Raw genomic sequence first — 23,832 nt, forward strand, 5'->3', positions numbered from 1 at the left:
GAATCCTTGGCTGTGCAGTAATAGAAGGGGGGCACGGACAGATTCATTACTTGTGTGCGGGGGGAGCACAACAGGAAAAGTTTGGGCATCACTGCTGTAATGTGTGCTTTTTATTATTGGATGTTGGTTGACTAATTCCTCTATAAAGCACAGATTATGTAGAATAAACACAATGGATATTTAATGATTCTATAGCTAAATGTGCTGAGTTTTTTTGATCAAGTCTAGTAATTTAGTAAAGAATGGTGACAGATATTTTCTTCTTGCTAGGGGTTTCTAGCAACCAAAACCTTAGAAAATGCCCAACTATTAGATGAAAAATATAATTTAATTCCCTAGCATACAGCTGCTTTACCTGTGTTTCCAAAATAGCAAATTGGTGCCATCAGGATGCCATGAGAATTCCATTATATCTTCTTCTGACAAATTGTATAAACCGCTCTAACACAGAGAGAATTTCAAATTGGGGAAATCAGACATGTCCTGCATAAAGATAAACTCCTTTTGCTTATTACGTTGTTTGTACATTGTCCTGTGTTGCTCTTTTTGCCAGTTTTCAGGCAAGTAATACTGGGTTTATGAGCTTCCTTGATCACAGCCCATAATCTCCGTTATCTTGAAGTAGATTCTGAATCGGTGAATTTGTAATCAGTTTGACAGTGTTAATGCCCCAAACACAGGATTATGATCTCATTTCAGGCTTAAACAGGAGAAGAAACTGGATTATTTTGAACAGCACAGTCATTGTAGCGGCAATTTGCTGGCAAAGTAAACTGCATTTTGTACAAATGCTTTGTTTGACGTTTGCCCTGGTGTAACTTCCCTTTTTAAAGATGAATATAGATGGAATTTATTAAAGAATTTGGAATTCCCTATAGCTACTTGCAGTGGGTGTTGGGCTGTTACCTGATTGTCAGGTGTATGACAAAAGGACAACTGGGAAAGTTTGGCAGCTGAGGGGAGGTTGAAGAGGTTCCAGTTAGGTTTGGATGCTGAGGGGGGATGACAAGAATTTGAGGGACAAATTTACAGATTAGTACATTCACCTGCTATATAGCACTATAGTTACTTTGACAAAAAAACTTCCCATGTCGCTTCATGCTGCTGTCTCTAGTTGCCTGTAAATTCAGTATTTAAGGTTAAAGTAGCACATATGTGCCACTGTTCAATAACTGAGGCTCTTTATGGTAATATGCAGCGCTCAGAGACATGTTTGTTAGCAATGGAAACTTCAGTAATCTGAAGAACTCTGTTAACAGTGCAATTATTCAGAATTGAGATAGTTGGGCATTAGACACTCTGTGCACTGCAGTGTCAGACAAGTGAGCAGGTCTTCCAGACCCTACTTTGGATATTTTTTAAACAGATCACATTTTTCCATTCACTGGAGTGAACAGAGATTTTTTTATTTCCACTCCAGTTTTTAAAAGAGCAGAAATATCATGTCTTAAACCACCACTCTCAGATAAGGATAAATTACACCATCTTGTGGATGTAAAGAGAGCATTAAATTTTCTGTAAAGAGAATTCAGTTCTCAGGATAATTGGGATGGTGTCACTTGGAAGGCACCTACATAACAGTGATTATGGGCACAATATAAACACTGGTACATACTTTTTGTAACTTTCTAATGTACCAGTGTGGAAATACCCCTTCTACTGAGGTGAGGGGAGAGACCTGGGATCTTTGACCACAAATGATAGGGACTTAATTTTTCTCTTAATTCCAAAGATTCCTTCAGTGCCACAATACCCCCCAACTCCTCATGATCTATAGACTTTAATCACTCCTTTTAGTCACCATATGAATTTACATGTGTCTCATACTACTAATGAAATGGGATCTCTATGATAGAAACTTCATTTTCTGGAAACTTGCAATTGGATACCAATTTATGGAGTGGTAGTACTCTTGTATTGTCTGTTTTCCTGTGTAAATCATGTAACAGGAAAGTTTTCAGTGTTCCATTACCAACTCTGCATTGTGTGTCATAGGGGTTTCAAGCATTTTTCATAGATTGAGCAACAACTCTTCCCACTTACTCACTTGTTTGTGTGGTATAGTTAGCTGATACTAAAAAAATAAAAATAAAGCATGGTATGAAACCAAGATCTGATCATCCACAGAAACCTATAATATATTTTTGATGAATAAGACCTGTCTCCCCCACTTACTGAAATGAAGCAGAAACAGTTTATAGTGCTAATTTGAGATATACTGATTTGAATTTTTTTTCTCTGATTCCATAAGCTCTTAATTTAATTTGCAATACTACTTTTTTTTACCATATCCATCTTTTGCCTTCTTTCAGAGCCCTAGTATAATGTGAGGTCAGAAACCTAATATATGCATAGATTATATGGGGAAACTACTATTAAGTAGCATTTCTCTTTATTATATATAATATTTTATAGCTGGCACACACAGCAACATGTCTAATTAAAATTGCCTCAGGATTCTCATACTATGAAGGGTTTTGGTTTTTTTAGATACTTTATAACTTTCACTTTTTGGGTTGAAACTTCCTTTCTCAGATAAATTTTAGTGGAAAGCTTGAGTGAAAACATTTCAGTTGGATTTTTGAGTGAAGAAGAAGGCAGATGGGTAGAAATGACTTTTGCCAGGATAAACACATTTTTGCTATTTTTTTTAGTACCTTTACTACCTTGAACAATTGGGGTAGAAAAAATATGGCAAAGTGACCATTCCCAAATCTGTCCAGTGAAAATCAGTTCCATTTGTCCCAATTATAAGGCTTCCAAAAATTGGACACTGAATATATACAATTACTTTAAATTAACGATTTCCCAATATTTTGTCACTGCACGTCTATCAGAGTCAATGGTAATTTTTCTTTTGATTTCGTTGGGCTGGAGATGGACCAGTGTGTGAAGTGTGCATGCACTGTCGTTATATTCAGGAAAGGCCCAGATGTACTCTGTTATGCTGATGTAAATTCAGATTTACTTTATATTTATAAAGTGGTGATTGCAAATAGAATTAGGTCCAAAATAAGGCATGGATTGTTAGAATTCAGTCTTATTCAGTATGTGTCCCTGCCTTATTCATTGTGCACAACTGGCTGAATGAGGCGAGGTCCTGTGGAAAAAGTAGTCATTCATTACATGATCACACATTGTCAGAGTGTATTTGCATGGAACGCAGAGTTACGGTTGCACATGCAACTAGAGCTAATTGAAAATTTTCAGAATTTAAAATTCTTCAGCCAAATGTGGACAATTTGCCTTCACAAAATTTTCCCATTTTTTGGCCAGCTGTACATGCATTTGCACCATTGGAATTTTCTTTCATTTGACCATTCAACAATGTAAGTGTAATGCTGTTTTAACATAATTGTTTTGTGTGGAGACATGTACATGTGTGTGCTTGTAATGATGTACATAATTAATAAATACACACTATTTCTTGACATGCAGAATATAGTTTGACTGCTTCTGAAACAGCAAGCCAAATGATACTCTTCTCAGGAAATGTCAATAGCAACCAGAAAAGCTGGAGCAAGACAGAAAAAAAAAAAATCTCTGGGTCAGATTAATGTATTTTTCATCCTATTTGTCATCCAAACATCCAGTTTGGTGGCAAAAAAGCCCTTTGGCAAGCAGGCTCCTTAGACATAGAACTATAGTTGTAGCCTCTTCACCCAAACATGAGAATTGCAAATGTTAGATTTAGTGTAATTTACCCAGAAGTACTGTGTACATTACTGAAATACTTCAGGCCTGCTCCTGCAACTCTTGCTCACAGGGTTACTTCTCACATACGTAAATAGTGCCGTAAATCACATTCCCTTTTCGCTGTGCACAATGCTGCACTTGAGGCAGCATTCTATTCCCATATCCCTTCTGTAAGGTTTTGTAACTTCTTTAGATCATTTCAGCTGAACTTTTACAAAAATAGATTGTTCACTTTAATTCAACAAAGCTGTGCTGACTAAAGACTCTCAGTTCCAACTGTATAGTGCAGCTCAGTTAAGAGAAATCAGAAATTCCACATATTGGTAGCTAAATAATATAACTTCCAGTGTCTAAGCTTTGGAGAATTAGCGCTCTAGACAAAGTGCTCAACTTAAGAATGCAGTTGTACATGTTTGGCTGTTTTGCATTACTTTCTTTCATATCCCCTTAGGTCATTCCACCTTATGCTATTGTTTCATGCCAGCAAAATGCTTTATTCTCTTGATTTTGAAATGCAGATAACTTGTTTCTCACTGCTGAAATACCTTAACTTTTAAATAACAGAACAAATTTTGATGTGCAGAGAAGAAAACAGTATTATTTTGGTAAACCAGCCTTGGTATATAAATTTCTTAAATCACTAATATTAGTTTAAGTGCAAAGTAACTAAAATATGGATAGGAAGTTGCTTTGACTTCATGTGGCAGTAAGAAGTTTGTTCTCGAAATGGAATGTTTAAGTACTCATTAAATGTAATAGCAGAAAATTGCCTAAAAAATTGCCCTCTTTTCTGTGTGGTGATCTTTGCATATAGCCGTTGATTTGTTTAGCTAATACTAAGTTATTTAATACATTTAAGCTCTCTTTGTGTTTACAGGTCTTTTACCACAATTATTGGGAGTAGCCCCAGAGAAGGCCATAAAACTTACTGTAAGTCTGAAAGTGGGGGTTCTAGCCTTTAGCCATCATTTGTATGTCTGAATTTCCAATGAGCAGACGTAGGGTTTTTGTGATTTAGTATGTTAAAATATATTCCATGTTTTTTGTTAGATGAGGTTTTACTTCCAAAGGGTATGGCAATTGCTCAGATCTCAACCATGGGCACTGCAAGTGGTGTACAAGCAGCATACTTGTATTTCTGAGAAGGGGCTGATTAAACCTATCATTTGGGGGCTTGATTCAAAATGTACAAAGTCTCCCATATCCACTAGTTTTACTCCTCTGTTTGTTTTGAAGTAGCCCAGGCCTTGATTTAGTTTCTTCTCACAAAGGAATAAGATTTTTTTTTCCCCGCTGCAGTTGTTTAATTTCTAGATTAATATAAAAGAATGCTGGCACACAATGGAACTCTGATATGAAAGGAACCTGTTTGCATGTATTTCTATTATGTACATTACTTGCTCTTTAGCTCACGTAATTTTAGATTTTCTGAATAGTTTAAAGGCATTAAAGAATTTCTCATTATAAACCTAATCATAATGCATTGTTTATACACAAAAGCCAGTGATGATGTTTCTTTTTCATTAAGCTAACATTGCTATAAAATGTATTGTATCTTGAAATCCAATTTTAAATCAGCTTTCAATTACCATTTTGGAGACTCTTATAGAAACTTATGATTATTTCATATATCTTTAAAATAATATGTTGATTTGAAAGAACAGTACTACAGTCAGCTTTACAATATTTCATATACTACATAAGATTTTATTTAATATCTATGAATGACTGTTTGGCACCTTGATAGATGTAACATCTGGATTTATTTGCATTTTTAATTGCAATAAATTTGTAATTACTATGTGCTTCTCACTCCTTATTTACCAGCTTTCATAAATCCTTGTTTTTAAGGTTAATGATTTTGTGAGAGACAAATTTATGAACAAAGATCGTTCTGTCCCACTGGCAGCAGAAATTCTTGCTGGTGGTTGTGTAAGTATCTTCTTTACATTTCCTATGTTTGGGAGAGATTAAAATATATAAGATTAAATTTTGTGGACTAAGGTTTCTGTTTAACCACAGATCCAGTACAAGGACAGAATCTACTAGAGCAACTCAATTCTTTCCTAGATAGTCCCATTCTTGATGTGGAAGGGTAAACATTTGTATGTTTCTTGCCTTTTAACTAATTTGTATAATTTCTTCACATCTTAGAATTGTTTCCTTAATAAAGACACATTGGCTGCAGCTTATGTCCTAAATAGGATTCATGCTAACCTTTCCAGAAGTTAATAATTAGTGCATTATTTCATTGTGGCACCCACTGTGCGATGTCACTTTTTTCCTGATGTTATATCGTGCCCACTAATTTTCACTTTTTGCAGTGATACTGGCTTTGTAAATGGCAAAAACTACTCATGCTTCTTTGCATTCATAGGAGACGTAGGCTGTGTAATGCTAACTACTGCATAATGCATTCCTGAATGTAGGCTGTATTTAAAACCCACCATAGTTTAGAAGACTGTTTTTCTTGCACAGAATAGTATCTTATGCAGAATGAGATACAGGTTATTCATTATTTTACACTTTAGTTCTATCTAGTCATACTATATCTCACTTTATCTGGTATATTGATTTTGTTCAAGCGAATATAAATACTTTAAGTAAAATGAACTCTTGTTCAAAGACTAGTTCACTTTAAGGATAAAGAACGCTGTTTATTTAAACTGGCTTTGATCACTGGGGCAGAGCAGTGCTGGTATATTTTCAATCTAACTTAGTTTCTGCTGTCATAAGACAAATGAGGTCACATTTTAAAGCAGTTTCTATCTGTCCTGAAAATTATGTTGAACAACTTAAAAACAAATAATTCTATCTTAACATCAGTAGTGCAGAGATTCATGCTGTATGTGCTTGCAAAGAGCCAGTATGATTATCTGAGCCTCAGGGTGCAGTTGTTTGAATGTAGTACAGACTGAGAAGTCCTGGCTTTCTGTAATTCTCATGGGATGAGGCAGGATTTGGCTGCTGTCTGACTACTGCTTCTGTTTGATCACTGACCTGTCTTAGACTGCCAGGTAGGATCCCCTTGTTCTGTAACTTTAGGAGCGTTCAAAAAAAAAAAAAAAGAATGTGGGCCTTTAAAGACCCAAATAAAAGCAAACACTAACTGAAGGGAAAATGCAATAAAGTACTTGTGGATACAGAAATGTTTCCCCCTCCCATTTAGAACATTTTTAGTTGTGTGCATATGTCATATAGAATTCAGTGCATCTTTTCAACATGAAAATGCACTAAATTAACCTAGATTTGTTTTATTGGCAGATCTGAATTTTTTTATGTAGTGCAGATAACACTAGTTCTTTCACTGTAACCTATCATTTATGAGGCTGCTGCAACAAGCCTTTTTCAATAATTTATTATAAACTAAGTATCTGCTTTAAGAGGAAGATTGCTTGGGACCTATTTTAAATGTGCTGTAAATGTTGGATTATCCCAGTTGGTATTTGAAATATAAAGTTAATTGAGATTCTGCATAAAGTTCTGGTAGGAGATGTGGTGGCAGAGTGCCTTGAGTTTTCTTTAATTGAAGTGTTTCACTTAAGGGTACAGTTTAGTGCCAGGTAGATAGGTTGTGACTTGTATTATCTTCCTGAAGGTGGTCTCATTTTTTTGTATTTGTGCATCTCCTTCAAATTTACAGCACAGATTGTCTTTAGAAGTGATGCTAGTTATTGGCTTCAATGGGAGCAGAGAGTTCTTTGGAAAAGTCCACCCTTGTCTTTTAAGTCTACTTAAAACATTGATAATCCCCCATGTGGGAAGCAAGTAGACAGTGGTATATAGTGTGTCAAGACTCTGTTATGGCTTATTTTTAATCATTATCCTACAGAAGTTTACAGGATTCCAAGAATATCAGAATTGATCCTAAATTAGAGCAGCCAATTAAGATGAATTTTGTAGGGGAAAGCTGTCAGACCAGCTTTCCACTCCCCATGCTCAGATCTCAACTACAAATGGATGATAAATTTACATTTAAAAATATTGGTCACCGTCTCTGATCTCCTAGGTCTGAAATATTTGATTAAGTAGGAACGTCTACACTTTTTCGTGTAATAAACTTGGGTATTTATTTTTGATTCCAGTTCTGAGCACAGTGGGAGGACCAAGCAGCTCTGTAGATATATTTGTCTCTTTGGTAATACAAAGGGCTTTCAAGGGTTCAGTATCACATGAGCGGTTTCACTCTGCTGTTCGCCCAACCATTGCTAGGCGTTGACTTTTAAGTCCCTGGGGAGCTCACCTTGCATCATAATTACTGAGAATTAGTACACATGGCTGACTTTTGCACTTGTAACCAAAGCTGCTTGTTTCATTGAACAAGCCTTTTTCTGTTTTGTAAACTGTTTTCTCCCCTGCAAAAAAATGCAGAAAGATCTTTGCTTCATGACCTCATGGTATTTAGTTCAGCTAACAGCCTGTTTCATAGCTTTTATTATGTGAAGATGAAAGTGGTAGTTTGTCTAAAATTAAAAGAAAATAAAAAAAATTCCTAGAACACAATTAAAAGAGAACTGTAACCTTTATAGATTATTTTGATACAGTGGTTTAAGGAGAGTTGAAGTGTAAATCACTCTATTGAACCAGAAGTGCTAAATTTTGCTTCCTCACTTATAAGGAATTTTACTATTATAAGATCAAACTGCTGTTGTTATTTATTATAATTTATTAATATATATTTAATGCAGTAATTTTCCTGGTGCTTCTCAGCCATGAAGAGATATGGTCCTTACCTATTTGGTACTCCTAACTTCATTTGTGGTTTTTGAGAATCCTTTGTAGTTCCTTACACTATTATAATAGTACAAATCTTCATTTCCAAGATGTAGTAAAGTGTCCAGTGATACGGTGGGCCTGGAATTCAGATCTTCTAAAGACTTATGCAGAAAATATAGGTTAATTTCCTCAACTTTAAAAATGCAAAAACATGTTACACGAAATTGTCCTAATATTATGGTTACCTACAAGGAGACCATGATAAGAGGGTGAGTTTATGGCTAGGTGCAGGGTGACAGAGGCTGAGCTCCTTTTGTAGTAGTCATATGCTTAAGGCTTCCAAAAGAGAACATTTTTCTTCCCAACTTTCAAGTTATTTCACATTGGTAACTGTTCCAGTGAAAGCTACTGGCGTCTGAGGCCATCCTGCTTTAATGATCTATACCACAGTATTGACTGAAAGAAAAAGGGGGACCAACAAAATGTTAGAAAGCCAATTTTATTTTGAAAAATGATTATTCATATTGCACATAGCCACTTAGGGCTGTTACTGGTTAAGACATTAAGTAATTTTTTTGATACAGTAACACGAATCATTGTCTCGTTTGGATCATAATCACAGAGTAAAAACTCCAGTTGCGTTGTGATTTAAAGTAAGACTGACTTTTTTAAGAAGACGTCTGTGTCATAAAACGTTGAAATGAATATTCTGCTTGCTTGAATAAATATTAGTTTTCTTTGTAAATGAAGTGGTGGCAAAATGAGTAACTTGTGTTAACTCTGGAAGTAGGAGCAGACATTCAAGTTGCTGAAAATAAAATATATATAAAAAATACAAACAGTTGGTCACTGTATTGTTAACAAGAGTAGGAAAAATAAGCAGTATGACTTAAAATAAATGCCTGTACAAAATCTCTAAACTACTTGTATTTACTGATATAAACACCCATATAAATCAGTAGCCTAAAACTTTGTAAGAAGCATTACAAAGCAAAATGTTGTTCTTCCCTTAATGTGCAAGTACATACAGTCTTTCCCAACACAGCATCTGTGTGTCCTCACTATTAGCTGATTTTTAAATTGCGTAGCACAGTATGATTACAGCTCCCGTACAGACTTGTTTTTATTTAAGTTGTTGAGATAGATTTAGCTATATATTTCTAGAGGTTTTATGTTTATACTAATAAAGCTGAGACATACTAGATTTGTATGGATAATCTCAACTCTCCCATGGAACATAAAAATTAGATGTTATAGAATTTTAGGGTTTGCTTAACTAGAAAGTGTTCAAAATTCTAGTCAACAATAGTGTATAAAAGGTAAATGCACTAACATTCCATGGAAGTTGTGATAAATAATCAATCCCACTGCAAATTCTTAATATTGTTACTTAGAACGTTGCTTTTGTTTTTGAAGGTAATAAAGGTGAGTCTAGTGGTGTCCTGTGAGTTGTGTTCTCTCTCTAGCATATTGTAATCAAGGCACAGAGCTGGAGAATTGCAACTGCCAGAACCTTCTTGGATGTCTTGCCTGCAAGAATCCAGAAACTCTTACAGATTGTAGACAAAGGAAACTGGAGGTGCCATTTCTGTTTTCCGTGTGCAGAAACTTACAACTGATAAATTTATTATATTTGGCTGAGAAATCTAGGTTATGGATAAAAAGAAACTCAGAGCTATATGCCAGGAAAAAAAATGTGTGTGTCAGAGAGAAAATAGAACAGCCTCATTCTTCTTAATGCTAAAAGTTCTCGTAAGTGTATTAAGGGAGTTAGACAAATAATGGTGTTCTTTATGATTGCTGATATTAACTTTGAAAGGAAACGGAGTACACTTTTTTGAACTCTTAACAGATTAACTCTAAGAGGTCTATTCCCCATCGATACATGCATATAACTTCCATTAGTGTCAATGGGAGTAGCACATGCATATAAAAACCCAAGATTCACTTTTCTGGTTTAAGGAGGAACTGGGGAAGATCCAACTTTATTTTCATTGCCAATTGAAATTAAAGCTGCCTATTTATTAACTTGCTTAAAAGTCCCTTAATTTACATTTAGCTGTTAAGAGTATGGCCTTCTTCTATGAGTTATTGTGTATGAATACATTTTAACTATATATATAAAACATTAACTTCTGGTACATATATCTAGATCTAGACTCAAATTTAATTTGAGAGGTACTATTTGGTAAAGCCAGATGTGCTTTAAAACTGTTACATTTGAATTGTTTCCAATTAATTGTTCATCCAACCTTAGTTTTAGGTGTTGTGTTGAAGAGTGGTGGCAGTATAAAGTAACGTAATATTGTATCCAGGTAGTTGTAGTAGAAAGTCCTCTTATAAGGGAGGGAGAGTCTGTGGTATATATTTATCCATCTACCCTTCAGACTAGATGAGGAATTCCAAGCCACTTTTCCTTGTAGTTTTGGATTTTTCTCCCACTAGTTCACTGAATCTTTCACCCACCCTTATCTGTTTAAAATTACCTTTCTTAAAGTATATATGGCATGTTCATGTACACACACGAAATACCTGTTCCAAGTGATGATTTATCTGCTATTTATATATACTCTTATTTTAGGCTTGTTCATTTAATGTATATTTTCCAAGGCATATTTCCTGGGACAAATCAGAGGCTGATTTTTTCCAATAGAATTTTTACAGATCATAAAACAATCGGGGGGAGGGGCAGCATGGTTTTACTTAGATTTTTCAAAGCCTAAAGCATACAATCTTTTGGGACTATAAAATTCCATTTTTTCATTGAATGTGCTTAATGTTCTGCACATTTTAAATATTTAAAACATTGTTTTACTACTATATTGTGAAAGTTATTGTATTGACATATTTTATAGCCCCCAAAATATAATTTGTTTTAAATTACCTTTAACAGCACTGCACTTTCCAATCCTCCTTTTCATAGATTCATAGATACTAAAATCAGAAGGGACCATTCTGATCATCTAGTCCGACCTCCTGCACAATGCAGGCCACAGAATCTCACCCACCCACTCCTACGAAAAACCTCACCTATGTTTGAGCTATTGAAGTCCTCAAATCGTGGTTTAAAGACTTCAAGGAGCAGAGAATCCTCCCTCAAGTGACCCATGCCCCATGCTACAAAGGAAGGCGAAAAACCTCCAGGGCCTCTTCCAATCTGCCCTGGAGAAAAATTCTTTCCCAACCCCAAATATGGCGATCAGCTAAACCCTGAGCATATGGGCAAGATTCACCAGCTAGATACTACAGAAAATTTTTTCCTGGGTAACTCAGATCCCATCCATCTAATATCCCATCTCAGGGTATTAGGCCTATTTACCCTGAATATTTAAAGATCAATTACTTACCAAAATCCCATTATCCCATCATACCATCTCCTCCATAAACTTATCGAGTAGAATCTTAAAGCCAGATAGATCTTTTGCCTCCCCTGCTTCCCTTGGAAGGCTATTCCAAAACTTCACTCCTCTGATGGTTAGAAACCTTTGTCTAATTTCAAGTCTAAACTTCCTGGTGGCCAGTTTATACCCATTTGTTCTTGTGTCCACATTGGTGCTGAGCTTAAATAATTCCTCTCCCTCTCCTGTATTTATCCCTCTGATATATTTATAGAGAGCAATCATATCTCCCCTCAACCTTCTTTTAGTTAGGCTAAACAAGCCAAGCTCCTTAAGTCTCCTTTCATAAGACAAGTTTTCCATTCCTCGGATCCTCCTAGTAGCCCTTCTCTGTACCTGCTCCAGTTTGAATTCATCCTTTGGGAGACATGGGAGACCAGAACTGCACAGAGTATTCCAGGTGAGGTCTCACTAGTGCCTTGTATAACGGTACTAAAACCTCCTTATCCCTACTGGAAATGCCTCTCCTGATGCATCCCAAAACCGCATTAGCTTTTTTCACAGCCATATCACATTGGCAGCTCATAGTCATCCTATGATCAACCAATACTCCAAGGTCCTTTTCCTCTTCCGTTACTTCTAATTGATGCGTTCCCAGCTTCTAACTAAAATTTTTGTTATTAATCCCTAAATGCATAACCTTACGCTTCTCACTATTAAATTTCATCCTATTACTATTACACAGCACAGACCGCAGCACATTTGGGGAATCGTTTCGGGCCTTGAAACTGTTGTCCTTCCTGTCTTTGTGGTATGCGAGGCACATTGTGTAACTGCATGTTCCGTTTTAATGATAAAGTTGTTGACATTCTCAGAACACGAGAAAGCACTCACCAGAGAGTGGCTGAGGATGGGGTGAGGATGGAATTCATTGGTTAAGGGTGCCGATGCACGAGGGCAGCACGCAATGTCAGATGGTATATAAGCTTTGCATAAACTGTATACGGTGTCCCCTCCTGACTAGCGGGGGGGCACCACGCTCGAGCGTAATACATTAAACACAGACTGGAAACTCTGCAGATCTGGACCTGGTTTTTGGTGCCTCAGCCTAAAAACTTGAACCGTGCGTGACCGATCAGGTATAATTCGCAACACATTGGCAGCTCATAGTCATCCTATGATCAACCAATACTCCAAGTTCCTTTTCCTCTTCCGTTACTTCTAATTGATGCGTCCCCAGCTTCTAACTAAAATTTTTGTTATTAATCCCTAAATGCATAACCTTATGCTTCTCACTATTAAATTTCATCCTATTACTATTACACCAGTTTACAAGGTCATCCAGATCCTCCTGTATAATATCCCGATCCTTCTCCGAATTAGCAATACCTCCCAGCTTTGTATCATCTGCAAACTTTATTAGCACACTCCCACTTTTTGTGCCGAGGTCAGTAATAAAAAGATTAAATAAGATTGGTCCCCAAACTGATCCCTGAGAAACTCCACTGGTAACCTCCCTACAGCCTGACAGTTCGCCTTTCAGTAGGACCCGTTGTAGTCTCCCCTTTAACCAATTCCTTATCCGCCTTTTGATGTTCATATTGATCCCCATCTTTTCGAATTTAACTAATAATTCTCCATGTGGCACGGTATCAAACACCTTACTGAAATCTAGGTAAATTAGATCCACTGCGTTTCCTTTGTCTAAAAAAATCTGTTACTTTCTTAACGAAGGAGATCAGGTTGGTTTGGCACAATCTACCTTTTGTAAAACCATGTTGTATTTTGTCCCATTTACCATTGACTTCAATGTCCTTAACTAATTTCTCCTTCAAAATTTTTTCCAGGACCTTGCATACTATAGATGTCAAACTAACTGTCCAGTAGTTACCTGGATCACTTTTTTTCCCTTTCTTAAAAATAGGAACTGTATTAGCAATTCTCCAATCATTTAGTACAACTCCTGAGTTTACAGATTCATTAAAAATTCTTGCTAATGGGCTTGCAATTTCAGATGCCAATTCCTTTAATATTCTTGGATGAAGATTATCTGGGCCCCCTGATTTAGTCCTATTAAGCTGTTTGAGTTTCGCTTCTACCTCAGATATGGTAATATCTACCTCCATATCCTCATTCCCATCTGTCATGCTACCATTATCCCTAAGATCCTTTTTAGCCTTATTAAAGACTGAGGCAAAACATTTGTTTAGATATTGGGCCATGCCTAGATTATCTTTAACCTCCACTCCATCCTCAGTGTTTAGCGGCCCCATTTCTTTCTTAGTTTTCTTCTTATTTATATGGCTATAGAACCTTTTACTATTGGTTTTAATTCCCTTTGCAAGGTCCAACTCTACTTGACTTTTAGCCTGTCTCACTTTATCCCTACATGTTCTGACCTCAGTAAGGTAGCTTTCCTTGCTGATCCCTCCCATCTTCCACTCCCTGTATGCTTTCTGCTTCTTCTTAATCACCTCTCTAAGATGCTTGCTCATCCAGCTTGGTCTACAACTCCTTCCTATGAATTTTTTCCCCTTTCTTGGGATACAGGCTTCCGATAGCTTCTGCAGCTTTGATTTAAAGTAATCCCAGGCCTCCTCTACCTTTAGATCCATAAGTTCTTCAGTCCAATCCACTTCCCTAACTAATTTCCTTAATTTTTGAAAGTCAGCCCTTTTGAAATCAAAAACCCTAGTTGTAGATTTATTTTTGTTAATCCTTCCGTTCAGTTTGAACTGAATTAGCTCATGATCATTTAAACCAAGATTATCCTCTACAATCATTTCTTCTATGAGGTCCTCACTGCTCACCAAAATCAAATCTAAAATGGCATCCCCTTTAGTCAGTTCAGCAACTACTTGATGAAGGAATCAATCAGCTATCGCATCTAGGAAAATCTGAGCCCTATTATTATTATTACTAGCACTGGTCCTCCAGTCTATATCTGGGAAGTTAAAGTCTCCATGATCACGCAGTTTCCATTAGTATTTACTTTATTAAAAACATTAAAAAGGGCTCTATCCATATCCAAATTAGATCCCGGAGGTCTATAGCACACCCCAAGCACTATCGTAGGAGAGGCTCTACTAGTTATCTTCCCCAATGTAATTTTTGCCCAGACGGACTCTGTCTTATCCATTGCATCGCTTCTTATTTCTTTACATTCTACTTCATCATTGATATACAATGCTACTCCACCACCTTTACCTTTATTTCTGTCTTTCCTAAACAGCACATACCCTTCAATACCTGTAGTCCAGTCTTGACTACTATTCCACCATGTTTCTGTTATCCCTATAATATCTGGTTTCACTTCCTGCACCAGTAGCTCTAGTTCCTCCATTTTGTTACCTAGGCTCCTCACATTGGTGTACAAACATCTTCCTTTTTGCTGTTTGGCCTTCCTCACATCTTGTACCCTATTAGGCGCAGTCATTCTACAGCCAATATAACCTATTAGACTGGTATCCACACTGCCCTTGCTCCTTATATACATTCTCCTAACCACAGATGTATCCTTTCTTATTTCGTCTTCTTCCCTCTCAATGCTAAAATCTGGCGTGGAGATTACCTGGAGATCTCCCAACCATCTCCCCCGAATTCCTAGTTTAAAGCTCTCTTTATCAGTTGTGCCAGCCTCCATCCTAGAAGTCTATTTTCTTCCCTATTCAGATGAAGTCCATCCCAAGAGAACTGTCCTCTGTCCATGAATGCCTCCCAGTGGCCATACATCCCAAAGCCCTCCTTATAGCACCACTGCCTAAGCCATCTGTTGACAGTCATAATCTTTTCACTATCTTTTAAAGGAAGCTGAATTTTTAGAGTTAACCAGTACAGGTCCAAAAACCTAAAATCTTAAAATCCAAATCAGAAATTCAGATCCAATTATCTAATAGAAATGGGAAGATACTTATAATGTGACAATACCAAGAAATAATGGATTACAGTTTTAATACAGCTACCATGCCTTAAGGCATGGAAGGTCTGTAAATCATTAAATGATACCACTAGTAGTCAAAATAGACAAAAGTACAGCAGGCAGAGCCAGATGTTAACATATTTGACAGGGCTGTAACTTAATTGCTTTTATAACACCAATCAAGTAGGCTCCACTTTGATTTCTTGGCTAGGCTTCTGAAGAACAGTTTTACCTGTAAAGTGGAAAATAGCAAATCTACTGTTTTTCCATTGCAGAACTGGTCAGAGCTTTGTAAATAAACCATCATTTTCTGTTTAGCTATGTTGTTAAAAAATGAGAGTGAAGACATCTCAGTAACTTGTATCTATTTGACTCAGAAATTATTCAAGCAGGAATCTACTTTGCTCTGTTCGACCAGACTAACTGCAATTCCATTTATGGATTGTTTAATGTGAATGTCTGAGGGAGCATGTTCCCCAGTTTTTGCTACATATGGACATTGAGGAAGCTTTAAGTGTTTGAGATTGCAGCATGGCAACTTGGCCGCATAGACTATCCAAACTAAAAACCTTTAACCAGAGCTGGAATAAGTACCCTTCGAAGGAGAGAGAGACTGGGAAAATGCGACCTGTCGTTATGAGCCCGGCTTCTTTGCTGGGCTTATCAATGTCCAATCATAAGCAGAGTGAGCCAAGTGGTGGTGATCACAGGTGTACTGCACATTTTCAGTGGCAAATGTACATGTAGTGCATACAATGCTCATTGCTGGAGAATGCTATCCACACCCCTCTATAGATAGCACAACCAGGAAGAGGGTGAGCAGTAGTTGGTAAAAGAGTAGAGCTCTCCACCTTCATATCAATCAGGAGATAAGTGGATCACCCTTCTCAGCAACTGCGAAGGGACAAAGAAGTCAAGTCAAGAGCTGGCTGTTCTGGGTATCTCCCCTAGAGCTGGTTGAAAAATAGAAAAAGAACTTTATGGAAAAAAAGTGAAGCAACTCCATTTTACATTATTTGAAATGGCTCCTTTCCCCCCCCCAAAAATTAACTCTTCTTTTTAGCCAAAACTTTATCAAAATGGTTATCAACACTTTTCATCTACTGAGCCTCTGGATTTTCAGTAATCGGTTTATTGAAAAATCCTGGTTTTCAGTAAATGAAATATTTTGATAAAAATGTAGATTAAAATGTGAAAAATGAGTGGAATTTAAAAAAAATCATTAAATCTTTCATTTTTTTAAAAAAGACACTTTTCAAATAATAAACTTTTTGTCTGAAATATTTGAACAGGCTCTTCTCACCAAAATGCTTCCCCTCAAGTGCCCCTACAAAAATATATCTTGAAGTCTGTCTGGCCTCCTTAGCTGGTTGGCACATTTTTCAAGCCTGGATTTCAGTAATCTGGGACAGAGCTGACTTCTCCAGAACCCTGTAGGTAGGAAAGGAGATGCCCAGTGTAAGGGCATGTATAGCGATCCTCTTTCGATTTTTTTGGTATTTGTGAAACAGGACTTTCTAAGAGACTAAGGTTGTTTTAAGACCCTGGACTGGGATTCGGTACATCTTAGGTTGAGTGTCTGGTTCTGTCTGTGTTACAGCGGGCAAATCGCGTAATCTGTTGCCCATATATGAAATGAGGATAATGCTTCTTCCTTTCTCTCTTTGTGTATCTTGTCTATTTAGTTTCTTATCTTCCTCAGGAAAGGGATCTTCTTTACTATGTGTTTGTACAAGGTAGGGATGGTGTGTGTGTGTGTATATATGTGTGTATATATATATATATGCTGTGTGTGTGTGTGTGTGTGTGTGTGTGTGTGTGTGTGTGTGTATAAATAAAAACAATGGTTGCCATTAAAAAGGCAGTACTGATTCTCATTTACTGCATTATTTCTCCATCCTTATAATAGGAAATTACTACTATTCCCTAGGCAACACTGTGCAATAACTATTGAGAAATTTTGACATTTTTCTTATAGCTACTAGCATAGGACCCCTCTGATAGGCCACACTAGTTACAAAATAATATTTTGATCCAGAGTGATTTAACCTCAGTATTGTGGTAGTGCCTGAAGGCCACAACCATTGTATGGGGCAACATAATAAATGACAATCCCTGCACCAAAGAGCTTTGTTTAAAACCAAGACAGGAGAATGGAACACATGAGCAGTCCAGGGTGGAGGATGAGAAAGGGGGTAACAAATAACTATAATATGATATGCACAATTTTTAACTGGTCCATAGTAGTGATCACAACTCTCCAGCTTAGGTTGTACTTTCCTGCATGCATTACAGAAGAGGTGAGTTTTGAGGAGGCACTTGAAGGAGGACAAAGTGACAATAGATATCCAGCCAGCTGTAAAGTGTAAGCAATCTCCTAATACCCTTTGCTGAGAGTAGAATGTAAAAGAGATCATGAGTTGGAGATGATGGAGGTCAGAGCAGTTAAAATTACATTTCACAATTACTGAAAAAATCTGTGGAAGGAGAAATCTGCAGCTTCATTTGGGCAAGGGGTCATTTAAATTCACACCACATACAAATCCACAGAACTTGCTTCCTGAAGGTTAAGCTTGAATTTACACTTGATCTTTTCAGTGAGTTCCTAGCAATTTCCACTTGTGAAGATGGGTCTCATTTAGTCCATAGGTGTAAAAAACTCCAGTTACACTAAGACATGAAGTTTCCATTCTTTTTAATGTGGGGGTGATGAAATCCTACTTATGATTATAAAATACTTACAGCACAGCTAAGTGACTTTTGACCTAAATAGTCAAGTATAAAATAAACAAGTTACTTCTTACACTGATGTGTAGTTAAAATGGTGTGTATTAAATTAATATTTTTTCCATGGGGTGGAACCCCATTTTCTTGTAAACAAAAGAAAAAAACATAGACTTTTTCCACTTTTCCTTTTCCATCTAGAGAAACAGAGTGAAATTAGGAGAAGGGCTATGAAAGATGCATCTAGACTACTGTACAAGGCTATACTGCCATTTAGAGATGGTCTGATAATGTCATAAGCTCCAAGATCAGATTAGTGTCACTTATGGGGAACTGTAAAGAAGAAAACATTCTTACATTTTTTTAAAAGTGCACTTTTTTTTATATTGTGTCCATATATGAAGGCACGTTCATCATTTTATAGTCATCGTGGTTTGTATAGTTGTGTGTTATGTATAATTCTTGGATGATGGACATATTCAACTTTTAGTCTCATGCCTTCCATCAGATAGAGAGTATAAACATTAATATATTATCATTAAAAACCACTCAAGTTGTAAGTTTAAGTGATGCTTTAAAAACAATAAAAATAAGTTATGGCTTTACATCAGTTGTTGGATCGTTGCAGTACAGTGTAGTTTGCAGAACCTGCAAAGGATTTGCTATACAGCACTTTTAGGTGAATTCCCACACATTGGTCACACTCCTCTAAGGATGACATTACTACTGTGGCTGCAGATTTTCTTCTGTTTATCTGAAGTAGGACATAAATGGCAGGATTGATTTTTGGGCTGATTTATGTTATAGTAGCATTCTTATGGGTTAATGAATGAGATTTAAAATATGATTTTGAAAGGAGGAGAATTTCAACCCAGCAATTGGATGCAGCGAGGTTGAGCCTATCCATGGTTTGCATTGACACAATTATAACTCAGCCTATGGAAGGCTTGTCTTCATTAGTTATGAAGGAATTTTTAACCTAAGAATGTTAGGATCTGTGAAAAGGAATGTGTTTAACTTTTTTAACTAAAGCATTTGTACCTTTAAATAGTTGTTTAGATGAAGTGGAAAGAAATTCAGAAATCCTGAGTGTAAATTTTTAACTCTAAATGAAGAAAAAATGGATGTTATCAGGGTATAGTTAAAAGGTAAAACGTATAATAAACTGTTAATAAAATTTACCCAGAAGGGATCATGTTGTATAGTGCTCATAGAGGGGAGACAATTAAGCTTAAGTATTTTGGATGTAATAGCTTTTAATTCTTTGACAATTTCAGACTAAGCACATTGTTTACAAAGTCTGCCTTTTTTGTGCAGGCTCCAGCTATATTAAAATAATTTTCTACTGCAAAGATTACAAAAATGGATTTAAAGCCCCTGACCATTTTTAAAAAGAAAAATGACAGGAAGATGTTTTGCATGAGGTTTTTGTCTCAGTGAGTTCCGTAAGTAGACAATACCAGCAACTAAGGTGTATTGGGGAAAACAGATGAAAGTGGCTAGTCTTGTTTCACCTGGTGTGGATAAAGAGAGGCAGGATACTTGTGATTACAGCTACTGGACTGGGTTCTGTTCCTGGCTCTGCCGCTGACTTGGTTTGTTTGTGACTTTGAGCGTCTAACTTAATCTCTGTTTCAAATTCCCTATTAGTAAAATGAGGATAATGATACTTACCTGATAGGTGTGTGGAAGTGTGAAAGGGAAAAGAGGATTTGTGTGCAGTTATTTTAGTTTGGTTAAGAGACAGAGCAAGAAACAGGCCAACGTTAACTCTAATAACGCGAGATTTGTAGAAAGGGGGTTTGTGCAAGGCGGATGGTAAAACTACAAGGGACCTTGCTTTAAAATCAGAATGGAATGCAATGTTGACTAAGATAATGGAAAGTAAAATGTATAAACAGGACACAGCTATATGTAACGAAAGGGTATAAATATTGCTTTACATTGTTCGTACTTTGAAGATTTGCCTAAAGAGAGACACTTTGTCCAATTGCTGGCTTCCCTACAATTGCATGAATAAATTGTTTGACTTGTTGCAAATAACCTAAGAGTGAAGACTGAGTTTTCTTCCACAGGTATGTTGTAAGGAAATGTTTAATGTTTGTGAGGCTTTCATACGGTAGAAAAGCCCATTAATACTAAACAAGTAGAAAATGGTTTAATTAGGAATTATTCTGGCCTTCTACACATTAGCCCTTTCCCCCTAAAATTTCCCACCATTGGTATTAGGATAGAGTAGATACCAACATTCAAGGCTAGTTGAACACCACACACAGTGTATGGTAGTACTACCACTGGAGGTGCATCAGTGCGAGCTGGTGTTCGTACAGCCTTAAAATTTTAGCTGGTGAAGAAGGGGTGTGGTGGAAAAAATATACGCAAACATATCTTGAACCTTTTAGTCAAGTACAGTCTCGCTCATAACTGTGAACTGCTAAAGGTTGAGCTTTTGCAGCAAGGTACAGCTGCTATGTCTTTGGTCAAATCAGTATGCAAGGTAAGCTCAACAAATGACAAAAGTTGTAAGATATTTTAGGGGTTCTAGTTAACCTCTCTAATAGTATTTTCTTGGACTTGCCACTTGAAGCTCTTTCTATAGAATATTCTTCCTTTTTCTTAAAACCTTCTATATGGGCAGGATAAACAAGTAATCACCATTTGGCTTTTGGGTCCTCAGTAATACTTTGCTCTTGTAATATCACCTTCTGTCTGCAGACTCCAGAGGGTGTGTCTACATGGCAATTTAAACATCTGCGACTGGCCTGTGTCAGCTGACTCGGACTCATGAGCCTCAGGCTGGGGGACTGTAAAATTGCAGTGTGGACATTTGGACTCAGGCTCGAGCCTGGGCTGTGGGGCCTTCCCCTCTCTTGAAGTCCCTGAGCTCGGGCTCCAGCCCAGGCCCAAAGGTCTACAGTGGCTAAAATGGACCAGCTGCAGGTGTTTCATTGCGGTGTAGACATACCCTGAGTTCTTTACAAATGTAAGCAAATTAAACCTCCCAATGTGAGGAAGCTAAGTGGTAGAATCCCTATTTTTCAGATTGGAAATGGATTCAAAGGAAGGGTAAGTGACCAGAGACACTAACACTTAATTCTGTATATGTCACAAGTGGCCATGGAACTCTGAGACTTGAACTACAACACACAGCTTTGTCCTGTGTGTGTGTGTATATATCTATATCTATATATATATATAGATATAGATATATACACACACATACACAGAAAGACACATCTGCTTTATACATATCTTTCATTGTTCCTCAGAACTGAATCTGTATCCTTGCTCTGGCATTCAGATTTACATTTTCAGCATTTTTTATGGATTTGTAAATTGCTCAATACATTTTTAGTGAGTTTTCCTCATCCCTTTTCAGTTTTATAAATTGAACTTCCACTTTCGTCGTCGTCTTTTGGATTTTGATATTTGGTTTCCTGTTAGTGAAAATAAAAGAAATATGTGTACAGTCAGTCAGGACACAGTGAACTGCAACGAAATTAGGTCTGGAGAAAAATGTGCAGAAAAAATAGTTTATTTTGCACTAATGTAAATCTGTTCATATATGTGGAACGAAGTTTATCTGATTGTTCTTCAAAAAAGGGTTGAACAGTCTGAATTTTAGTTATAGGATACTGTGCTACGACAAATCTTTTACCTTTTTTAAAAAATCTTTGTTCTAGAAGAACAAATATCTTTAAAACTAAAGTATAGAAAAATTACATAAGATTGTGCCAAGGACTGAAGATTTATGTAAAGCAGGAGCACTGACTTATAGTTAACTCTGGAAACCAAATGGTGAAGAGAAAAGGGATAAGACTTAAAATATTTTATGTTTTTCAGAAGAGATCTGTGACGATGTATATTCACAAATGAATATAACACATTACATGTAGGATTTTTCTCTTCCTCAAAATGAAAAATGGCTAATTGCATGTAGGAATACTTAGTATGTATTGTGCCTCGTGGAGTGAAGCTTATGTAAAATAGCTTTTTATTTATGAGTCACCATAAAGGCTTTCCAAGAATTTTGTTTCCTGATTTTTTGGGAGGTGTGTGGATGGGGAGGAAACTGTGATAGCAGCAGACTGGCTGTTTTATCACTAATATTTTGTTTGAAAAGTATTTCTCATTAAAATACAGAATTGAGGTCAGAGTGCATGCTGAAAAATTTCTGATTTCTCTTGTCAACAAGAATAGCAGTTTTATGCGTACCAGTATTCTGGTTTGGTAGAAGCAGCTAAATTATGCCAATTTGAAAGTCAAAACCAATTGAGCTGCACAAGAGCATGCTTTTTATGGTCAAAATAGGAAACATTAGCAATATTTTGGAGGTTATGTAAAAACTTTAATTTGTAACCACACAGTATAAGTGCAGTCTAAGCGGGAGGCAAGAATAGTTGCGTATGCCATTTGCTGTTTCTCTGGTGTATTAGTTAAATAGCATTACAGCACACTTTTTGTTAGAAGATGGTTAATGTGTGCCATTATTAATTTAAAAAAACTGCAGCCTCTCCTCCGTCCCCCCGAACAGGTGCCCATAGTGCTTCAGATATGCTACTCTCTCATTTATGGCTACTTTGATTTTGCTATTTCATTTTAAAATATGATTTTTTTGCATTAGTTTTTGCTTTTCATGCAAATGTGGTAGCATACCTGGTACGGAAGCAGGATACATTACTTTCGTTGTAAGCAAATTGATATTGATATGTGTTGGAAAAACTGTCCTCAGAACTTTGGATTGGGGTTTGAATGAATAATATTGCTTCTACGTAATTTAATGTAATACTTTTTTGTAATTTTGATGCAGGAATGAATCTTTAACAAGATCTGTCAATATAGTCAAAGTGAAAAGGCTGCATGCTGCAGTAGTTATCCTGAGTAAGATTAACTTTAACAGAGCTAGTTAAGACTCTAAAATATTTGTCCATTTTAAAGATCATTACAAGTAGTTTAAATCCATTTGTAAGATTTAAAAAAAAAATATAAACCCAGTTTACAAAGAGAGATTTTTTTATTAATAAACTTCTTGCAGTGCTGCAAAATAACTAATATTTTACAACACAATAATTATCCTGTGTACAGATAATGATGTGCAGATTTCTGAAGATGGACTAAAATGACATTTGATGATGATCAAATTTTGGAGTTCCGTAACTTCTAAAAAGCATAGGAAATTCACTGCTCTAAATTCATATGTTCTCTGAACGAGTGCCAAAATTGTGAGAGAGATCCTGCCAGACCCTGCTCTTCAGTAGCATGTTTAAGTACTGGCAGGCAGATCTCAGTTTCTTTACTTAGTTATTAATTCTTCCTTTCATTTTATTACTTGCTTTACAACATTCTTGGCTTGTTGGTATTGTGAAAATTGATGTTGCTGAATGTTTTCTTCTAACAGCAACTGAGCTAGTGTCTGTACTGTAGTACAAATGAGCTAGT

The 23,832-nt window shown here is 36.5% G+C and overlaps 1 protein-coding gene across 6 annotated transcripts in view; it reads left to right on the plus strand.

The window, feature by feature from the left end:
• The window catches only part of SLC25A13 (solute carrier family 25 member 13), a 139,572-nt gene that overhangs the window by 97,446 nt on the left and 18,294 nt on the right, over positions 1 to 23,832 (plus strand). For all 6 annotated transcript variants that reach the window (XM_038391675.2, XM_038391674.2, XM_043509260.1 and 3 more), the window contains 2 exons: positions 4,574 to 4,626; positions 5,548 to 5,628. In XM_038391675.2, the coding sequence (XP_038247603.1) occupies positions 4,574 to 4,626; positions 5,548 to 5,628 (134 nt within the window). The remainder of the gene's footprint in view (positions 1 to 4,573; positions 4,627 to 5,547; positions 5,629 to 23,832) is intronic.

This window comes from Dermochelys coriacea, chromosome 2 (assembly GCF_009764565.3).
Source record: "Dermochelys coriacea isolate rDerCor1 chromosome 2, rDerCor1.pri.v4, whole genome shotgun sequence".
Lineage (NCBI taxonomy): Eukaryota > Metazoa > Chordata > Testudines > Dermochelyidae > Dermochelys > Dermochelys coriacea.